A 24,968-nucleotide genomic window follows, 5' to 3' on the forward strand; every position below is an offset into this window, starting at 1 on the left:
ATCTGTGCCACCAGGAACACTCTCCATCTGCATGCCTGCGTCGCCAGCTCTCTCTCCATCCACGTTCATTAACTGGTCCGCCACTTCGCCTAATACACCAGCCACGTTCATTCCTTCATCTCCCTGCTTCGCCCCCTTGCAGCCCCTGCCTCACCTCCATTACCCAATCAACTGCAATGAATCTGCTTTGGAACTGTAAATCCGCCTAAGCAAAGGTTCATATATTGACAAATTAGCAATTTAAACTAACTTTAACCTAACTGTGAAATCGTTGGTGCTGAAAATGTAAAGTTTGTCCTGAGGATGGCACTAAAGGATAAAACATGGAATCATTAAGGTAAGAAGGGATTTTCCTGTTGGCAGCACTAATGTTCATCACCATTTGGCTAGTAGGCTCCTCAAAGTCAGCATGTTGAAGTGTTCTTCGGTGAGACACTGAACCCCAACTTGCTCCTGAAGCGTAGTTTCAGTGTGTGTGTATGAAAGAATAGTCTCCTCCAACTTAGACTCCTCCTGAATGAATGATGTGTGAATGGGTGAATGAGGATGTGATGGAAAAGTGCTTTGAGTGGTTGAAATGACTGGAGAGGAGCTGTACAGATACAGACCATTGACCATGTTCAACCTGACATTAGTACTGTGTGAGAAAATCAACTCCATTACCTTGGAATGACGTTCATATTGGACAGTTCCTCACCTCACAGTTTCTTCCAGTACCTTAACCACACCGTAGCTGGCATGCTCTGGAGGTGAGAATTTAGAAAACACTGGTATTGGACATACATTTAAAGAAAAACAAAAACGAAACAAAGCAAAAAAAATAAAAAAACTTGCCGTGATAATCATCACACGCACATCACACACCCAGGCCCTGCTGTGACTGAAACAAGGAGAGAATCCTTCTACTGTGGAGCAACACAATACACACTGTTTTGTTTTTCTGTTCCCATGACACTCGGTTGCAAATTTGGAAAACACACTCTATTGTGTTTGGCAAAGAGCAAATGTTACAGCAGGCAAATAATAGACCCATTACTCTTTGTATCTGCTGTCAGCGGGACAGTTTCCACTGCATCCTAACATACACACACACACACATACACACACACACTTATGTAACTGTTGGGAATATTACATATACTTAAAATCATTTCCTGGAAACTTACCCCAACACCATAATCACTACTTACTACTTGAGGACATGGCCTTTGTTCCCAATTCTGTGCCAATTTAACTGCATTCCATTTACATGAATGTACACAGGAAGCAATATATAGCATTTCTGAAACCGTACACACATAAAGTTGAACTTTAGTTGTTGATTTACAGGCAGACTGTAGATGTTTATCAGAGGGAGGACTTCACAGCACATAATAAATCTCTCGCTTAATGTGTGAGATTCTTAACACTGCCTGACAGATTTCCTGTGTTCACTTCTCCTTCGTCTTCTCCCCACCCCTCAGCACCACTGGGGCAAGCATTGGATCTGCTCACACAGCTAATGAGAAAAGCCTGCAGCTCTGACTTCAGGTCAGCTGTGTTTCTGTTTTAGTCCAGTGAAGTTTTCAGGTCTGGAAGTTACTATGGTTGACAGCATGGAGTTGGAGAAGCAACAGAAGCGTTACTGCATCCGCACTAAGCATGCAGTTATCATCTGTGTGACGGTGGTGGTGTGTTCTTTGGCAGTAGGCCTCGGGGTGGGCCTCTCCAGGCCGAACACCACCACCACTCCCTCTACGCCAACCCCAACAGAAGAGCCTACCCAGCCCCCGCTGCCAGGAAGAGGGCCCTGCATGCCTTCCACTGACTCCAGCGGGGACTGGAAGAATTTCCGTCTGCCCGGCTACGTGAACCCAGTCCACTATGACCTGCACCTGGAGCCAGACCTGGGTGATGACACCTATACAGGTACTGTTGACATCCATGTGGAAGTCAGCAAACCAACCCGCCACTTGTGGCTCCACATTAGGGAGACGTTTGTCAGCACCATGCCCAGGCTGAGGATGCTGAGCAGCCAGGTCGGTCACAGGGAGGTGGCAGTGAAAAGCTGTTTTGAATACAAAGATCAGCAGTATGTGGTGGTGGAGGCAACCAAGGACCTGCCCGCCACCAACCCAGGAGAGGTGTACGTGCTCAGCCTGGACTTCCAGGGCTGGCTCAACGGCTCTGTGGTGGGATTCTACAGGGTCATCTACACAGAGAACGGTGTCACCAAGTAAGTTCTTTGATTTGATTTCAGTGACTGCACACTATAAAATAGTAAGCATATTTATCCATAACATTATTATTATTATGCATGCACAGATAATGAATAATAACATGACATAAGATAGTAATAGTATATAATGGCATGTTTCCATGTGTTTTAAATTCATTTTAACAGTTTAAAATCCACCTGTGAATGATTTGTACATTTGTACAACAGCTGATAAACACTTTGGTCAAGAGTCAGTCTTATGTCTTTATACATGATGATGACTATGTTATACTATGCAACAATTATTGACTGTTTAAACAGAGGCTATGGATGCTTCAGTTGAGGAGTTGTCATTGTCAAGGTATTCAAAACATCTTATATATGTTAATGACTCTATAGTGGTACGGTAAAATTAAAATAATAACAAACAGAAACACCAAAAAATATGCAGAGTGAAATTCATAAAACTGAAATTTTTTGGACAAATCATTTAAGGTGAAATTGAATCTTTGTCAAACTACTCTTCAAGATCAAGAATGAACGGGCATGCTTGACTAAACTAAAGATCAAACAGACCTTTCTACGGAGAGATTTAACTTCTGGAACCCAACATTTCCCTCAAGTAACTTTCAAGGTAGAATAACAAACACTGACAGTATATTATGGTATCTGGCGGCATGTGATATAAGGTCTTAGGGGTTCAGTCAACGGCTGTGAATAATTGTCATTGTCCTATAGAATTACACATCTGATAAGAAAATGATGTGAATAGTAAAGGTTAATGTTTGCCATGAACAATAAAAGTTTATGTCTGTCATAAGCACTATGATAAGCAAAAAACCAAGCAACACTTCCTCTTCAATTTCCTCTGCAATGCACACAGCGCTGTGTATGCACAGTGTAGATCAGATGATACATGGACCCAACATCGGTAACAACAACAAGGGGGGAAACGGAGGCACAAGAATCAAGTCTGATCTGTTCAAGAACTCCACTAACACCATGTACAGCATTGAGTCAGATGCTCCATGGAGTGTACTGTCCTGAATTCATTCAGAGGTTTTGTGACAGTGTTTACTGATGTGTTTTCAGTGGCCAAGGGTTGAATCCCATCCTCACCATGTTTCCTGTCCTTTCTTTCTTTGCTCTCTCCGGTATATTTGATTCAAGGTAAAACAAAAGCTCAGCAAAGTTCAAAGCAAAGTTCAAAGTTCAATAATGATGCTCTGATCAGAGGAATCTTTGGAAGCCAGTTGCAATTCATTCTGTTATTAAAGTTAAACAAATTAAAAACAAATGAAAGTAATTCTGTCCCTGACAGAATTAGTCTGGGTGCCTAAACCAGACTTGTGTTCTGCACTTAATGAACAGAGTTTCTAGTTGGAAATGGCAGCACAGCATTTTCCCAGCTACCCTTAAAGACATAAATAACGCTGCTTACTGTATAAGCTTTGGAACAACAATCATTAACTTCCTGTCAACATATTAATAAACTGTTCTAATAAGTTAAGATAAGATAAGATAAACCTTTATTCGTCGTACATTGGGGAAATTTGCAAATTTGCAGCAGCAAAGAACAAGAACAACAGGTGCCTATAGAAGTAGAATATAATATAAATAGAGTAAAAAAGCTATGCAGTTTATACAAATATAACAAAGTGACTGCACTGTGTTTCATTTGGTGGCTATAAAATACAGTACATCCCACAAAACCACACATTTCCACAACATATTGAACAAAAAGTGACAGTCCAGTGTTTCAGTATTATACTGTTTCAGTCAAAGCTTGAAGCTTCATTCTTGACCTTGAAGATAGCAGTTTGACAAATAAACCCCACATACGCTTTTTGGCTTTTTCTGTCTCTGGTCTCCAAGAGCAAACAGATCTTGAGTTGGGGTTACATCACTTTTTGTTGCCCCTGGTGTATTAAATTGTAGCTAAGTCATATTTTGATAGAAGTGATCCTCTGAGAGAGAGACTAACACTCCTCAGCTTTAAGGTGAGGTGTCTGCAGAAGCTGGTGGCAGCAAAAAAAAACGGTGTAGTTTGCTTCTTCATGGTGAACAGCACGGCTCAGCTTGGATTTGTGTCTGTTACAATGGATTCCAACGCTGACAGGTGTTTAGACTGCAGAAAAAAATGAGCAACACATCCAATAAACTCTGCTCCACTCCAGAGACTTAACCCACTCGGTTCTTTAGATGTTAGACGCTCATTGTTTAAATAGCTACCTCATATTTAGTGAGCATGTGGACGAACAGCAGAGATGTGGATTACGCTGCAGAAGTGAAAACTCAACTGACGTCATTTGAAGCCACATTTAAGTCCTTGGGAGCGTTAAAATGACTCAGACACCATTTTTGTTCTGTATGGGGGACATGAGTCTGAAACCTTTGAGTCAAGCACCATTTATGCATTCTATTTGGGATTCAATTATTAAAGATATTTTGTTTGTGTTGTTTGTGTCCTCTGTGGGGGACAGTGGTCTAGTTTTTAACCATGGTCCAGACTTGAGGGAACAGAGTCCTGAGGGAGGCGGGAAAGATTTGGTTAAAACTGACTGAGGAGGAGTCAGATATTGAGCTGTCTGTAGAGTAGGACGAGGAGAGCAGGTGTTTCATTTTGTTTTATACTTGTCTAAAGTTCACCACAATGATAAATAAAAAATGTTTCCTTTTTGAGGAAAATCTGAGCCAATGTCCACTACAAGGGATGTGTCATAAAAAAATCATTTTTGAGAAAAGAATCTATGTGATTTGTTTCTTACATCTCAATTACTCGAATCATCTGAGAGAAGTCTACATAGTCAGAATTCTTCTCACGCAGGTCTCTGTCCTGGTTGAATCCTATTGGGTCTACAGTGTTCAGGGAAGAAGTCAGGGAAAGAACAACATCGAGATAAATGCCAGAGGGGGTGACAGTCAGAGATGAAAAACATCGGAAACTTGTTTCAAACACTTTCTGTCATTTGTTCTGTCATTTGTTCGTCAGAAAGATCGCTGCGACTGATCACGAGCCGACAGATGCTCGCAAGTCCTTTCCCTGCTTTGATGAACCTAACAAGAAAGCCACCTACAAAATCTCTATCACTCATGATGCTTCCTATGGAGCTCTATCCAACATGCCACAAGAGGTAGGACTCAAGTCAGCACTTGAATTGTATAGATGCTGTTTCATTTCAGAATACTCCATAGCCAAGTGGGGCGAGCTGTTAGCTTAACTTTGTCAAAAGTGAAAACTCCAGAGCTGCAAACTGATGTGGCTGGAAAGTAGAAGAGGTAAGATACTATTTGAAAGGCCAACGGGAGCTTTTCCTCACTCTGAGTGTGTGTCAGCAGGCACAGATGTTGTTGACTCTGATGTCACATCTGTGTGACACATCAGATGTGACTCTGAACGCCACGTCAGTGAGCCAGCATGATCGAAACCAGAGCTCTGAGACAGCAAATGTTTTATTCGCCTTCTTCACACACATTTAACCACTGGAGTGCTTTTGCAGTTCATGTTCATTTGTTGCATGTAGCCGAGGTCCAGACTCTGCAGACACAATGCGTGTGAAGCAGCCTCTAACTGCTCTCAGAATTCAGCAGGACTAATTCTTTTGTACATCTGTGTCAGAGATCATTCACTGAATCCCTCCCCAAGCAGTCAGAGTCCATTCTGTGCTTACCAGTAGTGACTCGACATGACAGGTCTGCCATGCTTTCTCTAATGCAAAAACATACTGTTTGGCAATACAATTTTGCCAAATGTCTGTCAAGACGGACTATCGCAAGACTAGAACAGCTTTTTAGCCTAAATCCTGACTAGGATTACATTTTACATTAAGTACATACAAGTCATTGTGCCAGGGATTCAGAATCAGAATCAGAATCAGAATCAGAATTACTTTAATAATCCCCAGGGGGAAATTGCTTTTTGTTACACACAGCTCCAAAAGAATAAGAATAAGAATAAGAATAAACTTCAAACACAAAGTAAAATATAAATATATAAAAGTATGAATAAAAAAAGATGTATTAAAAATTATTATTACAAATTATTACACAGAGGTAAATTACTGCACCAGGTGAGTCCAGAGTCTTATAATGATAATAATAATAATAACAATAATACCACTACTAATACTACTAAAAATACTACTACTAATAAAAACATATAACAACAATTAATATATTAATATATATTAATATTCACCAGCAGCCATGTGCTTCCTTAAACACACACAGCTCCAAAAAGAACTACTAATAACTACTGCTCGTCTGTCCAGAGTTACTTTGCCAATACAAACTGTCACACTCCCGTTGGCCTCTTGAATGGTTGCTGTAGGTGAAAGGAGCATCATTTCTCAAACATTCCCATGGTTGAAGGAAAAATAACAAAGAAAGAGAAAGCCAGGCTTGGAGTGAACACTTTGAATACTAAAAGCAGAGGAATCCATCTTGTGTTTTTGGGCCAGGGGATCCACTCAGCTCCATTCTCTGAGTCACATCCACATTAACCCATTAGCCTCTTCCTCTGCCTTTCCAGAGCTTCATCACACAGCCTGGCAATAAAATGAAGACCAGCTTCCAGAAGTCCATTCCAATGAGCACCTATTTGGTATGCTTTGCTGTGCACCAGTTTGCCTTTTTGGAAAGAACGTCTGCCCGAGGAATTCCTGTGAGTTTACATTATGTATCACCATCAAAGCTCAATCACTTTACAACATGTACTGATGAAAATATTTGAATGTGACTGATACTATTAGGCTGATCCTGTCATATATCAATATGTGCATATTTGCATTTTCTTTTGCTCCCTCTGCCTTTACAGTTGAGAATCTACGCCCAGCCAAGTCAGTTAGAAACTGCACAATACGCAGCCAACACAACCAAGATCATCTTTGACCATTTTGAGGAATATTTCAACATGACATACTCCATTTCAAAACTGGGTATGTTTAGGCAAATTCTTTCATAATCACCATGCTCCCCTTACCTACAGGATTTCCACACTATATTGCCTCTAGCTGCTATAATCAAAACAGCCAGGGATGGTCAGAGCACCACCCCAGAACTGCTATCTGGACTCTGGGCACAACCGACCAATATTATTCACAGTTGCATCTTAGTACATGCAATAGGATCAACTACAATGGTAGCATTAACGTGTGAGGGATCTGCTGTAATCACCATAGATGAAACATGGTGTTCATCCAGTAACATACTGGAATTGTTTCAGTAATCGTTTCAGGGAAAATAGTGAGCAGCTGTCCTAACTGAAGCAAAAATATATTCTATTGAAAACAGGTGGCTTATCAGTACCTCTGTGAGTTTACCCACGGTAAGAGCAACTGTAAGGACACAATGCATTTGAGACAACTAAAACCAAATCCAATGGAAGAAATCTGCCTGGGTAGAATTTAAATGAAAAGTTTAGCAGTCAGGGCTGTTGTCATAGGTGTGTTTTCCAGAGGAACCTTAAAAGATACATGAGAGAAAACACACATGCCTGTACGTCATCAGTGATCATCAGCATTGAAGTGATAAGATCAGCTTCATGATGTAGATTTTCTTCTTTCTTGTGTACACGAGGGAAGGTTGTTCTAGCGGAGGTGTTACAGGAAAGATCAGTTGGTCGCCTAAAGCCAGCTTTTAAATATTATCTAATACAATTGGGAATTCTCTGGGGATGAAGAATACCCATCCCAACTTTGATGGCAATATTGTGGATAGCTGTCTCAGGCAGTAATGTAACACAACATGTGATAAACGGTTACTTCAGTGGACTCTCTGTACCGTTCTGATCCAGATAAGATAGCCATCCCTGACTTTGGTACGGGTGCCATGGAGAACTGGGGCCTCATCACATACCGGGAGACAAACCTGCTGTACGATGAGAACCAGTCATCCTCCTACAATAAGCAGCGAGTGGCCAGTGTTATCGCCCACGAGTTAGTCCACCAGGTAATACTATCAAGTCGGTCATTACTTACTTTAACACATGCAGGATGTGTTTTCTTTATTTGTCATGTACATTCAAATGCAGTGGTGGAAAAAAAAAAAAAGAATAATAAAAGTCTCCACCAAGTCAAATCAAAAATGTGGGGGCCAGAGAGTAAGTCCAGAAAGTAAGTGTAAAGTCAAGGAGTTCAGTCCACCAGTTCATTTCACTTAAGATGAAAGCAAGATGGATCAATGGAAACGTAAGATGAACGCCTCAGTGTTTAATCTTCCAAATGAATGTAGACCCCATGTGGTGTCAAAAGAATCAAAATCGAGTTTGTCATATAGTTTACAGGTTTATTGTCTTGCGATGTCAGGACTCAGACCGATTAGGTCATATCCAGATAAGTGGATAAAAAATGTGAAGATTTGAAGGAGTGGTAGAAACATTCCCAACATAAAGCAGACCGTCATCAGAATACACAGATGTATGATGGTTAATATATAGTGTATAGCAACTGAATCATGCAGTGTTTGGATGCTTTATATCTGGTGCTTTATATCTAGTAGGGTTTTATCTTTATTTCACACATCGATGGATCACTCATTGTCTCCTGAAAGAGCTCAGAGTTCAGAACTGTAAATGTTTTATGATACACAATGCGGGAACAAATCCTTCCATGATGGGAGATAAGAGGCCTTGAGACAGTCCATAAAGTTTTATGAAGTGTTTCAAGTTACAGGGAAGCGGGATTAGGAATGGTTAGTTTTGAATATGATGGGTGGGCGATGGGGTTATAGATAGATAGATAGATAGATATTCCTTTATTTATCCCACAATGGGGAAATTTCAAGTCAGCAGCAGTTCTGATTCACACATACAAGATACAGTTCACACATACAAAGAAAGGGAATAAAAAAATATAAAATATATGTATGTTTATGAGGCCCTAATGATATACAATGAAAGAATGCGGTCTTGTATAGGTATCTAGTTGTAATATCATTATTCCTGTAATTCTTTAAGCAAAATTCTGCAGTCAAATAAAGGCAGAGTCACAAATCATAGCTGTGAAACATTTAAAGACTGGTCCCACTGAGGATGGAACTGATGGTGGAGCTGCATGTTCTCTAGTAGATCACCTAGTGAATTTAGTGTGTGATGCTCTGGAGAATAGTTGTGTGACATTTTTTAAGTCACATTGAAGCTCCTCTCACTGTCAGACATCATCAGACCAAAAGCCTGGAATGGATTATACTTAATGTAGAAGGTATGTGCAGTAATTATTGAGTTTCATTAAAGCTCTGTTTTTACCTTGGGGACCCCCAGCGGGTCAATCAGTCACCACACATTCTGTGTCATTTTTGTTCGTTTGGATCCCCAGAATCACATGAATTGTGTTTTTCCAGTGGTTTGGAAACATCGTGACCATGGATTGGTGGGATGACCTCTGGCTTAATGAGGGCTTTGCCAGCTTCTTTGAATACGTCGGTGTGGAGAAAGCTGAACCAGACTGGGGAATGGTGAGTTCTCTTTTAAAGGCCCAACAAAGGAGCATCGAACAGTCCGACTGACAGCGGGCCGGTTATTTTGAAGAGTTCAGTCCCCTGAAACTTGCCTTGTGTTCGGCTGTCGTACAGCGAGACATCATGATCATCAGTGATGTGCTTCCCGTCATGGTGGATGACGCCCTCCTTTCCTCTCACCCGATCATCGTGAACGTGGCGACCCCAGCAGAGATCACCTCTGTGTTTGACGCCATCTCATACAGCAAGGTACGACGACTGGAAGACCACACACAATAACGATTCATGCTCCCCATGGTAACAATGACATATGAGTTACATTACCAACAAAATACAGACCATTTATCATGGAACAGAATTCTATTGATAATGAAAATGATCCAACTTTATGCAGGGAGCATCCATTCTAAGGATGCTGGAGGACTGGATGGGTAAAGACAAGTTCAGAGATGGCTGTCGAGTAAGTCAGGCGCTATTACAGCTTCACGACACATATGTCACGATGGATGTAGCACTCTTCCTAAATGTTTGTTTTGCTTTCATTTTTTTCTTCTTTCCCCAGAAATATTTGAAGGACTACTTCTTCAATAATGCCAAAACAGCCAACTTCTGGGCGTCTCTTGCCAGTGTATGTTTTAACAGTATAAATGGGGCTAGTAAATAAGTAAATAAGGTTTGTGTAAAAACAACGTAATTTGGTTTCTTTCTGAAAGTGAGGTCAGAATAAGGATCATTCTGTCATGTCTGTCCGCAAAGCACAGTCCTAGAGTCATGATAATACAACACCTCTGAAGCTCTACAGCTCACTCATTAACACTTTTAAATCCACTTGGGTCAATCTTAATGTATATAATGTACATACACTACTCACAAAAAGTTAGGGATATTCGACTTTCAGGTGAAATATATGTAAAATGTAAAAAGTGAATGCTACAGTGATATTATATCATGAAAGTAGGGCATTTAAGTAGAAGCATGCAATGGTAATTTCTTCATTTTAAACAATGTATTTGAAGAAAATCTAACAACAGTGGTAGGTATACCACAACAAAAAATGTTCAGTGTCTCAATAAATTGGGATGTGGCCAAAGGACGTCCACTCCTCTCCTTTCTGTGACTCTTCCAGTCTCTGTATCACTGTTACAACCTCCTGATGACACTCTGTGACTCTCTAAGCTCAGTGAACACCTCCGTCTGAGGACTTCCTGTTTGAAGCCTTGCAATGGCGAAGTGCTGCTGATCAATAGTTAGGTGTCGTCTCGGCCTCATGATGTCAGAATGTGAACAGCATGATGAGGAGGACTGTTTAAATACCAATTCTAACTGAAGGAAATGTATTGGTGGATTCATGGATCAAACCTGTTGAATGTTGCTGTTAAGCTTCTTGTTAGAGAACAGCAACTTGTGCAGAAAGTACTGAAACACTGAACAGTTGGACATGTTCATTCAAAAGTTTAGAGAAGGTCACATTAAGTTCACCTGGAAAGGTTAGAATGCATTTTAGGTTCATCCTGAAATTTCACCTGAAAGCCGAATATCCCTAACTTTTTGTGAGTAGTGTATATATGAAAATGTCATTTTGTGGTTTTAAGCCATTTCTGTCTACTGAAAACCTCGAAATAGTAATTAATGCTTTTATATGATCATGGCTAGATTATTGCAATTCCCTTTTTTCAGTCTGCAGCAGAAAGTCTTCATTAATCCAGAATGCAGCCTCCAAATTTGAACAGGCAGCAGAACATTTAACACTTTACACTTATCCTTTCTAGAGTTGATTTTAAAATGTTACTTTTAAAGCCACGAACACTTTGGCCCCAACTAAATTTCCGACCTTATAGCTTCCGCCCTGAGGTCCTAAAATGTAGATCTCCTGATGGTCCCTAACTGTAGACTGCAAAACAAAGGTGACAGAGCGTTTATCATCAGGGCCCCAGACTCTGGAACAACCTTCCAGGGGTCAGGTTGGCTAAGTCTATTTATGTATTCTAATCTCTTAATATGCACTTTTATGGTCTTCACGTGATCCTTTATCTCATCTCCAACACCATTTCATTGTTTTATATCGTATTGTTATGTTTTATTACCATTGCTTTATGTGTGTGTGTATGCGAGCCCATTCTACGACTGGTTTTATTATGGTTTTATGATTAACAAGTTCCATACTCCTGTAAACACTTTCTAAACAGTGTTGTCAGATATGGTCAGTGAGCACAGATGTGGTAATCAGTGAGCTGTTGGTAGTTGTATTTCAAAACTTTGGACGGAGCCAGGCTAGCAGTTTCCCCCTGCTTCCACTCTTTATGCTAAACTAATCCAACTACTCTGTCTCTAGCTTTTAGACAAGGGTCTGATATCCATCTGAACATGTCACTTTCAGCAGGAAAACAAATAAGCATATTCACGAAAATGTTGAAGAAGTGCTTTAACAGCTTGTCTGTGTTTAGGTGAGTGGGTTACAGGTTGCAGAGGTAATGGATACATGGACCAAACAGATGGGTTATCCTGTGCTGGACCTTTCTGTCTCAGAGACAAATGCCAAGCTGACTCAAAGGCGTTTCCTCCTGGATCCTAAAGCTGATATAAACGCCCCTCCTTCACCTTATGGGTCAGTGATGCAAAGCAAGTGTTGTGGGAGGGAACTTGGGCCAGAGACTAAGTGTCAGTCTTCTCCTTCCAGGTTCAAAGTTAATCAAAGTTTCAAAAAAATCAAAGAGTCAATCTTCCAAATGGGAACCAGAAGACCTCAGGATTCAGCGCAGTAGAGGTTTATTGTCAACAACAAAGCCCAAGACCTGAGCAAGATCAAATCCTGAACAGTTCTAACAAACAATGCAAGGTCCCTTTTTTATAGCCCAAAATCAGCAGAATGATCTCATCTGCCTGCCCCCTTGCATCTGCACCCAGCCAATTAGAATATACCATACATGCCGGGGCGGGTAAGTCCCCCTGGGCAGTTATTATTTTTATCCTACAGCACACCCTGCAGACACCGTTAGGTTCCAATTCCTCCTCAATACATTTTTTAAAACAAAATATTCACTCCAATTTACACCATCAGATTCTGGTTTCTTCTTCTTCTGCATTTTTTTTAAAAACAAAAGTGTAAAATGTGATATTTGGTTACCTTCTGGTTACATTGATTCATTTTGATTGGTTACATGTTCCATCACACTTGTTATCTGATCAGCACACCTGTTATACTAAGTCATTGTGTTACATATCTTGATCAGTTCATACTAGATTAACTAGATCATTTAGTTTGCACATCTTAATCAACACTTAATCACATTATGTTTACATTATGTGATATCTCAATATTTGATACCACACAAGATAGAAAGCCCCCTTTCAAGTCTTAAATCCTCAGAGCTGTCTAAACTGGGTTAGGATGGCGTCGTCCTACAGTGGCATCATTACCCATCAACCACTACAAAAGGTCCAAAGGCCCCCAAAGCTCAGCTTCAGCTGAGTTCCTATTACCACCTAATCATTAGCTCATTTATAATTAACACATTTGATAGATTATTTCAAGGTAGCAAATGGTGCTCAAATCTATTATACTAATAGTATAATATTGGATTTAGATGCACTTCCTTTCTACTCTTTGTTCTGTTGTCTTTTGTATTGCAAGTAACTTGGATGGACCATGAAGTACAGAGTTACTAAGAGATGTAAGTTTAATTTGATAGCTTTTGGTAGTATTAGAAGTAGATTGGTAGTTCAGGATAATAAGCTTCAATACAAAATGCTTTTTGAGAATCATCTGATTGAGATACTGTTGTTTGACCATTTAGTTCAGAGAGTTACCATTGTCACCATCTGCTCATGTTGGAGTGTTGATGTACTAAAGGTCAAGTCTCTGGTTGTCTTACCACTGGTATCAAAACAGATCCATTAAAGCTGCGCAAATCAGGTTTTTATTTTAATAATGGGTCAAATGACTATGTGACGTGTGTGGTTCGTAGCAATGGGCACAGAGAGTTATGACCAAATCTGACATTCCACTCCGCTCTACCGAGTTTTAAAGAATATATTTGTCATTATTTCGTTTTTACAGCCTCCAGCTTTATGGTTTTGGGTCACCCTGAGTCAACCTGGTTCCAGCAGCAGCAGGCTGCTGTTTTCCTTCAAAAAAGCTCAAACGAATCCAGTGTACACCACCTGCCCAGTGTCAAACAGCAGACAGACAGAGTTTGACACTAGTTGGTGAACAGCTAGCAGCTAATAGCAGATATTTTTCTAAGGATGATGATGGAGAACAAAATGAGATTTGATAGGTGCAGCTTCAAGGAATCAAATAAAAATGTGTTTCATAAAGATGACTTCAAAATGAGTAGGTTTTGTATGTCTGTACATTCATAACTATGACTGTGTTTGGTTACAGGTACAAGTGGACAATTCCAGTCAAATGGCACTCTGTGAAAAGTGACAAGACTGTGTTGACGATGTTTGACAAGAGCAGCAGAGGTAGAAATACTCAAAACAGTGGATTAACACCCTGCCTTTCAGCTCTCTTATCCTTGTAGTGAGACACCTAACAGAAAAGTAGGGAATAAGAATGGACTCTTAGCAGAAGCGGACCAGTCTTCTCAGTGTTCACGTGCCTCACTTCCACACTAATGTACTCTCACTGACTGTGCTCACTTTCAGAGCACGTCATCAGTGACTACGTGGCCTCAGCTGACGGGCTGCTGAAGGTTAACAACGATCACATCGGATTCTACAGAGTCAACCATGCCGACCACATGTGGACCGCTATCAGTCAACAGCTGCAAAGCAACCACTCTGTAATGCTGTGTTCAGTGACTACACACTCTGCACATGTACACACGAGCTAGCACAATTCCAGGTTCAGCTGTCATTTAGTTCTCATAGTATCTGACAGTATGTCTCAGTGTGTCTGACTGCTGTTAACCTCGCTCACCATCAGCCTCTGTCGTGCTCTTTTAGAATTGTATGTAATTCTAAAAATAATGCCATAACACCTTTCTTTTCTTGTAATACCATGACTTTATATTTACCTTTTTTTAAATATTGTGCCCCATAAAATCACTACATTATTCTCATAATATTACATTTATTTCTGTTTTCTTGTTTTATTCTCACGACATCATGACTGTTTTATATTGCTACTTTATTCTTGGAATCTCTGTTAATTCTGTTTCACCGCAAGGAGATACTTCCTTGTACCTAGCCTAGATTAAGCATTTTCTTATCTATATTTAACCGACACTGAATGCACATTCAACCAATCTTACATTTAAAACTGCCAGACATATGAATGTCTTTTTTTCTTTTCTTTTTTTATCTTAGAGCTGAATTAGAGCTCTGAGAACCGGAGACACATGACACATAAATGCTTTGGTGTCTATGTTCTATGATTTCTTGGGGAGGTTTAGTAGCTCCATCGTATTGAATAGCTCATGGCTACTATTATGTTTTCTGTTATTATCTCATATTTGACTTAGATTTCTGTGTTAAACAGGAGTTTGATGCAGCTGATAGAGCAAGCTACATCGATGACGTTTTTGCTTTTGCAAGGTAAGATTGCACCCCAACACACACTGAACATTCATGTCACCAATCATATACAAGGGTTGTAAATTCTGTTTTATTTCACAGGGCAGACATAGTGGATTATGGTAATGCCTTTAACCTTACCGAGTACCTAACAAATGAGACTGAACACATCGTCTGGGACCGTGTGGCGACCTCTATCGCCTATGTTCGGAACATGCTCTCAGGCAATGATGCACTCTACCCAAAGTTTCAGGTAAGACGGCTGCTAATTCTTACACATATTAAGCTTTCAAATTTCAAATGTAAAATCTCATTCACTTTAAAGTTTATGTGTGGCCTTAACTTTCAGCTAGCCACCTCAGCAAAATCAGCACAAATGTCTTTTTTTGCACTTTTTTAACAACAAGCATTAATCAAGTCGATGATATAATGACGTGGTCGTGTGAAAAGCTCTCAGGGAATTACATTATGTATTGACTGAACACATTTTAAGAGAATTGAAAGGCAGAGGGATCTGTACTAAATACAATATACATAGGTAGGACATACAGTATACTTTGATATTTTCAGAATAACCTGGTAGGAACACTAGTGAGTTTAAGCATTTCTTGACGTCTGATTAAATTTGACCTTTTATCTTTTATCCAGAAAACATACAAAATTCTTCAAAGTTGTTATAGCCCATAGAATTCTGTTGTAGTGCTTCTTTTAACAGATAACTTAGATATTTGTAAATGTGGGCCCTATAGTATATAGTATAAGTAGTCCAATAGATCACCTCAGCTGGCATCAATCTTTGATTGATTAGCTATTTGGAGGATTGATAACACACTCGCTGTGCTTAGTTACAAAGAGAGGAGCAGGCAGTCTAATAGGTTTATATGTTGCAGCGTCATCATTCAGAAATCAGTCAGGTCACATGGAATGGAAAGTTTTTAGAATTGCTTTGGAAACTGGCATTTTGACACTGAAACATACATACTTAGACCAAAATTTGAATTTTCTAATTTGAATACATATTGAACACTGATGAGAAGCTATAGAATGATATAAAAAACAAAAAAATAATGTCTTTTCCCCATTAATTGTACTTATTACTAGTGCTTTTATTAATACTCATTATTTACTTAAGATTAGGCTTTGTGGATCACAAGCATTTAAAGAGTTTATACTTTATTTTTGTTTATACATTTTAACTCAGGCCATTCTGCTCTATATTGCATGTGTGATATCTATTCATCAAATCACACCTGATGACATATGGAACACAGCATACAGTGTCATGCTGGGATAGGCTGAAAGTCTTCTGATTGATGAGCTCATTTGTGAAATCTGTTATACATTAGCATTTGCCTCTGGAGAGTTGAGATGCTGTGCAGTGACTGGAAACAGGCTGTACATGCAAGAAAGCCCTCAAACATCTCACAGCTGAAAGAATTCTGTGTTGAGGAGTGGGGCAACCTTTCCTCAGACCGATGTCAGAGACTGGTAGATGGCTACAAGAAGCATCTCACTGAAGTTATTTCAGCCAAAGGGGGGTTTAACACTAGCTTTTAGGGGGTAGGGTGTCCTAACCTTTTCCTAAGTTAGACTACGCATTTTTGTTTAATGAGTAAAACAAGGTTCATTTTTGTTTTTTACCTGCAATTAAATCACTTTCTTTTCCAGAGATAAATAAAAACAAGATTAGACATCGATATGTGAACATTTCTTAATAAAGAACTGAATATTTAATGGGGTGTCCTCATTTTTTCACATGACTGTACATACTCTACTACTTTGGCCAAGTAACTGCTGATCCATTATACTGATATATATATATATATATATATATATATATATCCCTGCCACTGTTGCACTATATAAATAAAGATTAATTGATTGATTAACTCCAGGACTCATTGTTACATGAACTGAAATCGATCCAATAGATAGGACTTAATCCAGCTTAATGCAGTTCCTTTTATACCAATGAACTGTTCCAGTCTCTGTAACAGGATGTGATGGTCAATGGTGTCGAAAGCAGCACTCAGGTCCAACAAGACCAGGACAGAGAGAAGTCCTCTGTCTGATGCTATAAGGAGGTCGTTTGTAACCTTCACCAGTGTCTCTGTGCTATGGTTCGCTCTAAAACCTGACTGAAAATCCTCAAATAGACTATTAGAGTTTAGAAAATTACACAGCTGATTGGCTACAACACATTAAGCCCAACAGCTGTTTCCATGGTTTGAGGTTGAATTAGAACCTTCTTGTACCTTTAAAGAGACAAAGTGGTCAGCATGGTTCTGTATAGTTCCATGATGATTATTGAGAAACATGTTTGTTTTTTCTAGAAACTGTTCCAGGACCATGTTCATGCAATCTCAACAGAACTTGGATGGACTGATGAAGGGTCACAGACACAGAGGTACAGTAGGAATAATGGATCTCTCCCTGATTACTGTAATACTATTATTGATGTTGAACTACATTTTTGCTTTTTCTTGTATGCTAACCAATGTAGCATGGGTGGCTGGTGATCCTGTCATGTGACTGTTGGATGTGTTTGGCAGGTTACTGAGGGAGACTGTGCTCGGAATCGCTTGTCAGATGGGGAATCAGGGGGCTCTTGATGAAGCCTCTCGTATTTTCGACCAGTGGATTGATGGAAGTCTCAGGTATCACCAATCCAGTGGATTATTTGTGATCAATTTTCCTTACAGCCAGACAATAAAATATTCTAAAGTTACAAACCATCAGGTTAATTAGTGTATTTTTATCATTTATATGCATAACCAGCAGACTAGACATCAAGACTACATGACATCAAGATACAGTTTTAGAAACACTGCACCACTGGTGTTTCAAAGGGCAAATTTTTTGCTTTTAATTTCATTGTGTTGCAATATGATGACATGGTGAGAACAAGAAAGGTGACACCACTAAACATCATCTTTTTAAATGCAGTTTTTTTTTAATTTACTTTAGTTTTACAATAACATTTTACATCTCTGGAAATCTGACGTTAAAATGTCTTGACCTTTTGACTCGCAGCAGTGTAGCAGTGAACCTGAGGCTGCTGGTCTATCGATATGGAATGAAGAACTCAGGCACAGAAGCAAAATGGAACATAATGTTCCAGAGATACAAAGAAACTTCTTTGGCTCAAGAGAAGGACAAGCTGCTGTATGGACTGGCATCTGTGGAGAACGTGGCACTCCTTTACAGGTAATTAAAAAACATATCATCTTTACAGAATGTTTGACCTGATGGACTAACAAAAGCTGCATTACATCACTTTGGCTGTGATGAGATCACATATTGGTTAGACCCAAATCTGAGTAGCCACAGTGGAAACTAATTGCACTGCAACAGTGTGTATCTTTTCTCAGTTAGCACACCTCAGATGCAAACCTGTGTGAAGCCTGACATCTTGTTGAGACAAACTTAAGAAGTTGTTTTGCTGTTTTTTGTGTTATGCGATGTCTGTTTCTGTTACTTTCAAATAACGGTGCAACAGATGCAGGTGCCATCACCTGGTACCAGAGATTAGCCGACAGTAATTGGAAACGTTGACACCTTGCTTTCACCTGGAGATGTTAGGCGTCACACACATTTGAACTGAGATCTACAAGATCTGATATCTACACTAAACTGGGAACATTTGTGAAGCATAATTCAGAAGACCCAAACGCAGATTCACTGGACAGAAGCAGGAGTTAGGTCAGAAATCCAGGTGAGCAATCAATAGACAGACAGGCAAGCGAGATACAAAGCAGGCAACACACAAACAACCATCAGGCAAGGATCTAGACAAACTGACTGAGTGAGTGGCAGAGTGAACAGGCTGGCAGCTGACTGGCAGGCAGATGAAGCAGGAGGAGTGGCAGTGGATGTAGTAAACTGGAGGGAAAAAGCTGGCAGGGGCTAACTGGAAGATGTGCAGCAGGGTGGGGTTTAGGAGCAGGAGGCTCCAGCAGTGTCCATGATACTTTCAGCCTCCTATAGGAACTAAAAAAGAAATATTTCTTTCATTTTTCTTTCCAAGAAAGAACTTTTATTTTCTTTACAACCAACATTTGAAAATAATGAAGCACTTGTCATTGACAAGTTTATACAAACCCTACTTAGGATTTAGGAGGGTTGAGGACTTTCTGGCAGAAAAGTTCAACCTGAACTGTCACTACTTCATTACACAAGAAAACTATGCACACAAGTACAGTAACTACAGCCTATAAACTGTGATGGATGTTTACAACAGACAATTTGGGTAATCACTGTACTGACAACGTTATTTATTTCCTAACCTGAAGGTTTGTTTCCAACCAATTTGATCATCAGACTGCTCTTGTTCAGTCATAATTCTAATGATGTTTAATGAAAAAGAGCTAGGAAAGTAAAGCGTACGTTGCAATAAACCACTTTTTTCCTTTAAATCATGCTGTTGGCTGGGTGATGTGCTTGTGAAAAGAATGAGCCTCACAGAGGCCTTCTTTCATTTTGAATGTGTTATTAGAATTATGTAGAATTCCATTTGAACAGACAGGGCACATGTACATAGTTTATTTTCAGTGGGTGGGTGTGGGACACCACTTTTTGTTCTTGTTTGATAATATGAATGGATTTTACTAAAATCTTACCAAGTGCAGCTCCAAAATCATTATAAAGAGCACACACGTAGAGAGAATAAATGTTGTTCTGTCAAACAGGCTCCTGGAGGCTACTAAAGATGAGAGTGTGGTGAGGAGTCAGGATCTGTTCACTGTAGTGCGATATGTGTCCTACAACCCACTGGGGCAGGACATGGCGTGGGACTGGACCACACTCAACTGGGACTACCTGGTCAGCAGGTCAGTGCAACAAGGTGTCTACTGTCGATGCATCTGACGGTAGACATTTGTCAAGCAAGCAATCTTACCCCAAAATAAACGTAAGCTTAAAACTGCGTTGATTATTCTTTTGCCACTTAGGGCCACAAAGTATTATCACTGCAGTGGTCACATTACCATGCACCTTGGTCTGCAAGTATCTTAGCTTTGATTTGTGTTACATTCAACTAAATCTTTCTTGTGAAAACCCAGTGTACTTACGAGGCAGGGAATCACTGAATTCTTACCCAAAGTTACATCTTAAACCCTGGGATTGACATCCAACCATCGTCTATACCGGTTGCAGGGGGGCTGGAACTAATCTCAACTGACATTGGGCAAGAGGTGGGGTACACTTTGGACTGGTTGCCAGTCAATCACAGGGCCAATACATAGAGACAGACGACCATTCACACTCACACCTACGAGCAATTTAGAGAGACCAATTAACCTGCATGTCTTTGGACTTGAACCTGGAACCGTCTTGCTGTGCTTTGAGCACTCACAAAAGAGAAAATGTGGAAAAAAATATTTACTGGACTCCATTACATGTACATTACATATTGAAAAATGAACAGATATGGTCTGTAATAGACATGGACATTCTGTTGGACAAAGCCAAAAGTGAAAGCCAAAACTTTCCCCTGACATGTACTGTCTTACAGTAGTAGCAGGAAGTTCACAGACATCAATAGATAACTGTGGCTGAAAGTATTACAGGGTTTGGGGTGAAAAATTACCCACATATGCACTCCAGTTTAGACTGGTCCACTTCTGACTTGATGTTCTGTTCCTCCCTATACACTATGACACAGCACAACACATTAAATCCAAGTTTGAATCACTGTTGTTTGTCAATCAGCATAATTTCAGGTTGGTTAGCCATCACCAGTTTGTCAGTCTGGATCTGGAAGTCCCACAGGATCTTTGGTCGGTTATTCTCAACCACTTGGGGAGGTGTCTTCCATTCTGGCTGTGGGACTTCCAGCCCATACTCAGAGCAGATGTTCCTGTCCACTATGTCAACCACTTGGTTATGGGGTCCCATGGACACTGTTCCTGCCTGTATTCTTACACTTTCCCACTGGGTTTTTTGAGTTTTTCCTTCCCAAAGAAGGAGGGTCATAAAGGGCAGGTGATGCCTCAGACTGATCCATTGGCCTCATCGACTGCTGGACTCTTTATTAGATTGTTTGTTCGCTTACACTTGTTTATTTCAGTGAACTTTGTAAAGCACTGTGAGACACTCTGTTGTGATATTGGGCTATACAAAATAAATTGAATTGAATTGAATTACACCCTGCTACTATGTGCTGGTGTTTCAGGAGCATCTCTGCACAGCCTGCACCTGGGGTCCTGTCTGATGTGGTAGACCCCCCCCACCTCTATTGATCTTGTACTAAGTTCCTGCCCTTGTGCTGCCATGATTAGTGCTTCTGTGCTGTCTTTTAACCAGTCACTGGTAGGATGTCTTGATATCAGCCTCCTCTTCTGTCTGTCAGTGGTACATGCTGGGGGCTTGTCCCTCCAGGAAGGTTCATCCTCCTCCTCTGCATTATCAGGTTTCTGCTGCCTGAGGTTTTCACTTAGCAGCTCATCTTTCTGATGTATTTCTGGATCTTTGGTGTTTCGTCTTGGATATTGGCTCTAATGCTCTCACGTGCCTCCCTCGCTCTGCTTAGTGTACAGTCGCAGGGTGCTGGACATTTGATGAAACCCTCCATACACTGTGAGGAGCTTCCTTGTCTTGATATCAGTGGTCTCTATCTCCTCTTTTGGCCAGCTTACTATACCAGCAGGGTATCTGATGACTGACAGGGTGCATGTGTTTATGGCTCAGACCTTGTTCTTCCCATTCAGCTGACTTTTCAGGACCTGTCTTACTCTGTGGAGGTTTTCCTTGCAGCCTCCTCATGGCTCCCATTGGCCTGTGGGGTCCCAAGGTATTTTTTGCTGTCTTGAGCATCTGCAAAGCTGCCTTCTGGTAGTTCGACCCCGCTGGTTCTGATACAATCCAACCACACTTATCTAGTCCGAATGACATTCCGATGTCAATGCTGTGGATCCTGGTGATGTGGATCATTGAGTTGATGTCTTGCTCATTCCTGACATATAGCTTGATGTCATCCATGTAGTGGAGATAACTAATGGTTGCTCTGCTTCAGAAACGGTATCTGAAGTCACTCTTTGAGTTGATCTGGCAGAGGGGATTCAGATCTGTGCAGAACAGCAGCGGGGATAGTGCATCACATTGGTATATGCCACACTTGGAGGTAACTTGTGCTATTGGCACTGAGTTGGCCTCCCGAGTTGTTTTCCACAGCCCCATTGAGTTCTTGATGAAGGCTCATAGGGTCCTGTTGAACATGCATTCCAGTATCCATGTGTGTGGCACTGTGTAATCAATCCAGGCAGTGCACAGGTTGGTTGGCCTGGTCTTGTATTCTTGGGTGACAGCTGTATCGACCAGTAGCTGGTGTTTGGCTCCCCTTGTATTGCTACAATTCCTTTCTGGGCCTTGCTCAGATAAACCTCAATAGGAATGCCATCAATCCCAGGTAATTAACCAGAGGGTTAGGAATAGATGGCATCCAGTAACTCCCCTTCACGTCTTAATTACTGACATACTAAGAGTGTGTGATCATAGTTTACAGGAAAAGATCAGTCATCGAGAGAATCTGGCTCAGAAGAAAATAAGGGTTTGAAATAATCCACCTTCATTATTTTCAAAAATGTCTTACCCATTCATCCCAAGTCAACCCATTTACTTTTACTTTATCTAAATAGCTAATGATTAGAATTAGCTAATAGCAAAAGACAAAACTAAACAAACAAACAGTTGAGCATGAATTAAACCTATTATAGTTAAATAGGCACCATGATATTATGATACTCATTTAGCCTATACAAAACAGAGCAAATCCTTAGGATGTTTCTTTCCTATTATCCTGATCCAATACAATTTCAGTTGCAATCAGCAAACATGGACACATATGTACAATTGTTTTTCTCTCACTTAGTTCCAAGATTCCTCTCTGCCTCTTATACTAGTTTGATAATTGTGTGACTGATCCATTTGTTGTTGTCCCTTTTTTATTGTTGCTGCTGGGTGTCCTGGTCCATGGTCTGTGACTGTGTGATGTCAGGACACTAGTCCCCCCCGCTCTTCTCAGATTTCCAAATGTCAATGCATTCCCATTTTTACTGAAAACCTTCTGTTTGGCTCATAAACTGTATAAAAGAAGAGGATGTAGTTTCCACGTCTGAAAAGCGAAGCCAATTAGTGAGTTATGGACTACCTTGTGACTAACCAATCAGAGGCAGTTTTCATGGAATGAACGTCACTCCAGAAAACCAAAATGGCGAAGACCATGAAACCAAGATGGCAACACCCATGAAGTTACACTCGAGACTTCACAATAGCAGTCAAAAAACCAATGGTTGACATCACGATGGCTATGTCTAGTTTGTCAAATGCCAAGATGTGCAATGTTATTTCATTTTTTTACACAATTCATTTTCATCTACAGTCAAATGCCCCTCTAAAAACATGTGTTTTGTTGTATTTTGCTGATCATAGTAATGAATTTTCTTTTGTAACAGGTACACCATCAATGACAGAAACCTTGGTCGCTTACTAAATCGAATCACTACCACCTACAATACAGAGCTCCAGCTATGGAAGGTAAGCATTGGTCTTTGAGCAATTAACTCATTAACTCGTTTTTGCTGCAGGAAAAATGAATCAAAAGATCTACAGAAGCTTCTCAAACACCTCACAAAACTTTACAGACTTCGCAGCCGTTAGCTCAATATGTTCCAGATGGTTTTGCCAAAGTGTAGTTGAAAACACTACTTTCTGTCCTGGGCTGTTTTGGACCATATTTTGGAAAGGATTATGCTTTGAAAACACTGGACAATGTAGTACTTTTTCCTATTGTGAAAACTTGTTACGAGTTAAAAGCCTCAAAAGGGTTTGGATGGAGTATTAATTACTGCTTCCTAAAAAGTGGATGTAATGCTTTTTTTTTGTGATATGGTTTGAGTCTTGAGTTTGCAAGTAGAGATTAACAGTGTTCAGGTTTCCTGTAACACATTTCTGCATGGTGATCTTGCAGATGGAGCATTTCTTCAGTCTAACACCCAATGCAGGAGCTGGGGAGATGCCCCGGAAGCAGGCTCTGGAGACAGCGAGGAACAACATTGAGTGGGTCAGAAGGAATGAAGACGAGATCAGACAGTGGCTGGACAACTTTGCCTAAAACCTAAAACAACACTCCGCCAAAACACAGCAGGGCATACAGATGCTGTACGTGTACAGAGCCAGAGCAACCTTCAGTTATAGCCTCTTCCCATTCGACACATACTCTGTGGTCGTGGTTGGGCTGAGTTTGTGTTCTTTTTGAAGGACCAAAGCGCTGGGTTGCTTATCTGAATCAACATTGGAGAAAAGGAAATATAAAGAAATACTCCCATTCTCACATAGAAGCACTTCACATTACATAACCGTATCTCCGATATTTTGTGCTCATCATCAGACGGATTTTTATACAGCCTTTTCTCCTTTTTATTACAAATTCTTGAATATATTTTTGTTTAAATCTCAGGTGTTGCAATCCAGAAATGTTTGCTTCTATCATCACGTAAGTGCATTAAGCACAAGAGTGCGGCCACGATGGTCAGACTCATCTGGAATTTTCCAAATCTCTCCCTTGTTTCCTTGGTGCTCAACAACCAAGTACACACTACTGTCTGTGCATGGTGCTAACATAGCACCGCAGATGTTAGTTTGTATTTCTGAGCAATAATGGAAATGTAGCGTTGATGAAGACTTAATGTCTGAATAAATAATGTCTTACTAAAATGACCTTGTGGGCATCATTAGCTTTATTTTATGTTATTTTAGCCTTTAGCAATGGTAAAATGTCACATTTACTGTAGTGAAGTAC

At 40.3% G+C, this 24,968-nt stretch overlaps 1 protein-coding gene across 2 annotated transcripts; it reads left to right on the forward strand.

Moving 5' to 3' along the window:
• The first annotated feature begins 1,377 nt into the window (after positions 1–1,377).
• enpep (glutamyl aminopeptidase) lies at positions 1,378–24,886 on the forward strand. Of its 2 annotated transcripts, none has more exons than XM_070842474.1 (20): positions 1,378–2,215; positions 5,190–5,331; positions 6,729–6,860; positions 7,014–7,134; positions 7,992–8,146; positions 9,536–9,649; positions 9,767–9,901; positions 10,047–10,112; positions 10,215–10,280; positions 12,097–12,257; positions 14,037–14,119; positions 14,303–14,439; positions 15,138–15,193; positions 15,275–15,425; positions 17,506–17,579; positions 17,725–17,829; positions 18,209–18,379; positions 19,861–20,001; positions 23,623–23,704; positions 24,138–24,886. In XM_070842474.1, the coding sequence occupies exons 1-20, from the start codon at positions 1,584–1,586 to the stop codon at positions 24,279–24,281; spliced, it is 2,868 nt and encodes a 955-aa protein (XP_070698575.1). In that variant the 5' UTR covers positions 1,378–1,583; the 3' UTR covers positions 24,282–24,886. The 2 variants fall into 2 exon arrangements, with proteins under 2 accessions (XP_070698575.1, XP_070698574.1); XM_070842473.1 differs by having other exon boundaries at positions 1,379–2,215; positions 18,206–18,379.
• Positions 24,887–24,968: the final 82 nt, after the last annotated feature.

This window comes from Pempheris klunzingeri, chromosome 13 (genome assembly GCF_042242105.1).
Source record: "Pempheris klunzingeri isolate RE-2024b chromosome 13, fPemKlu1.hap1, whole genome shotgun sequence".
In the NCBI taxonomy this organism is placed as follows: domain Eukaryota; kingdom Metazoa; phylum Chordata; class Actinopteri; order Acropomatiformes; family Pempheridae; genus Pempheris; species Pempheris klunzingeri.

What these genes read in the sequence shown, in the direction of transcription:
- enpep (XM_070842473.1), top strand. Translation starts at nt 1,584, where the DNA reads ATGGTTGACAGCATGGAGTTGGAGAAGCAACAGAAGCGTTACTGCATC. An exon ending in CTGAACCAGACTGGGGAATG is followed by an intron (nt 9,650 to 9,766) that starts GTGAGTTCTCTT and finishes GCTGTCGTACAG; the next exon opens with CGAGACATCATGATCATCAG. An exon ending in GTTTGACAAGAGCAGCAGAG is followed by an intron (nt 14,120 to 14,302) that starts GTAGAAATACTC and finishes GCTCACTTTCAG; the next exon opens with AGCACGTCATCAGTGACTAC.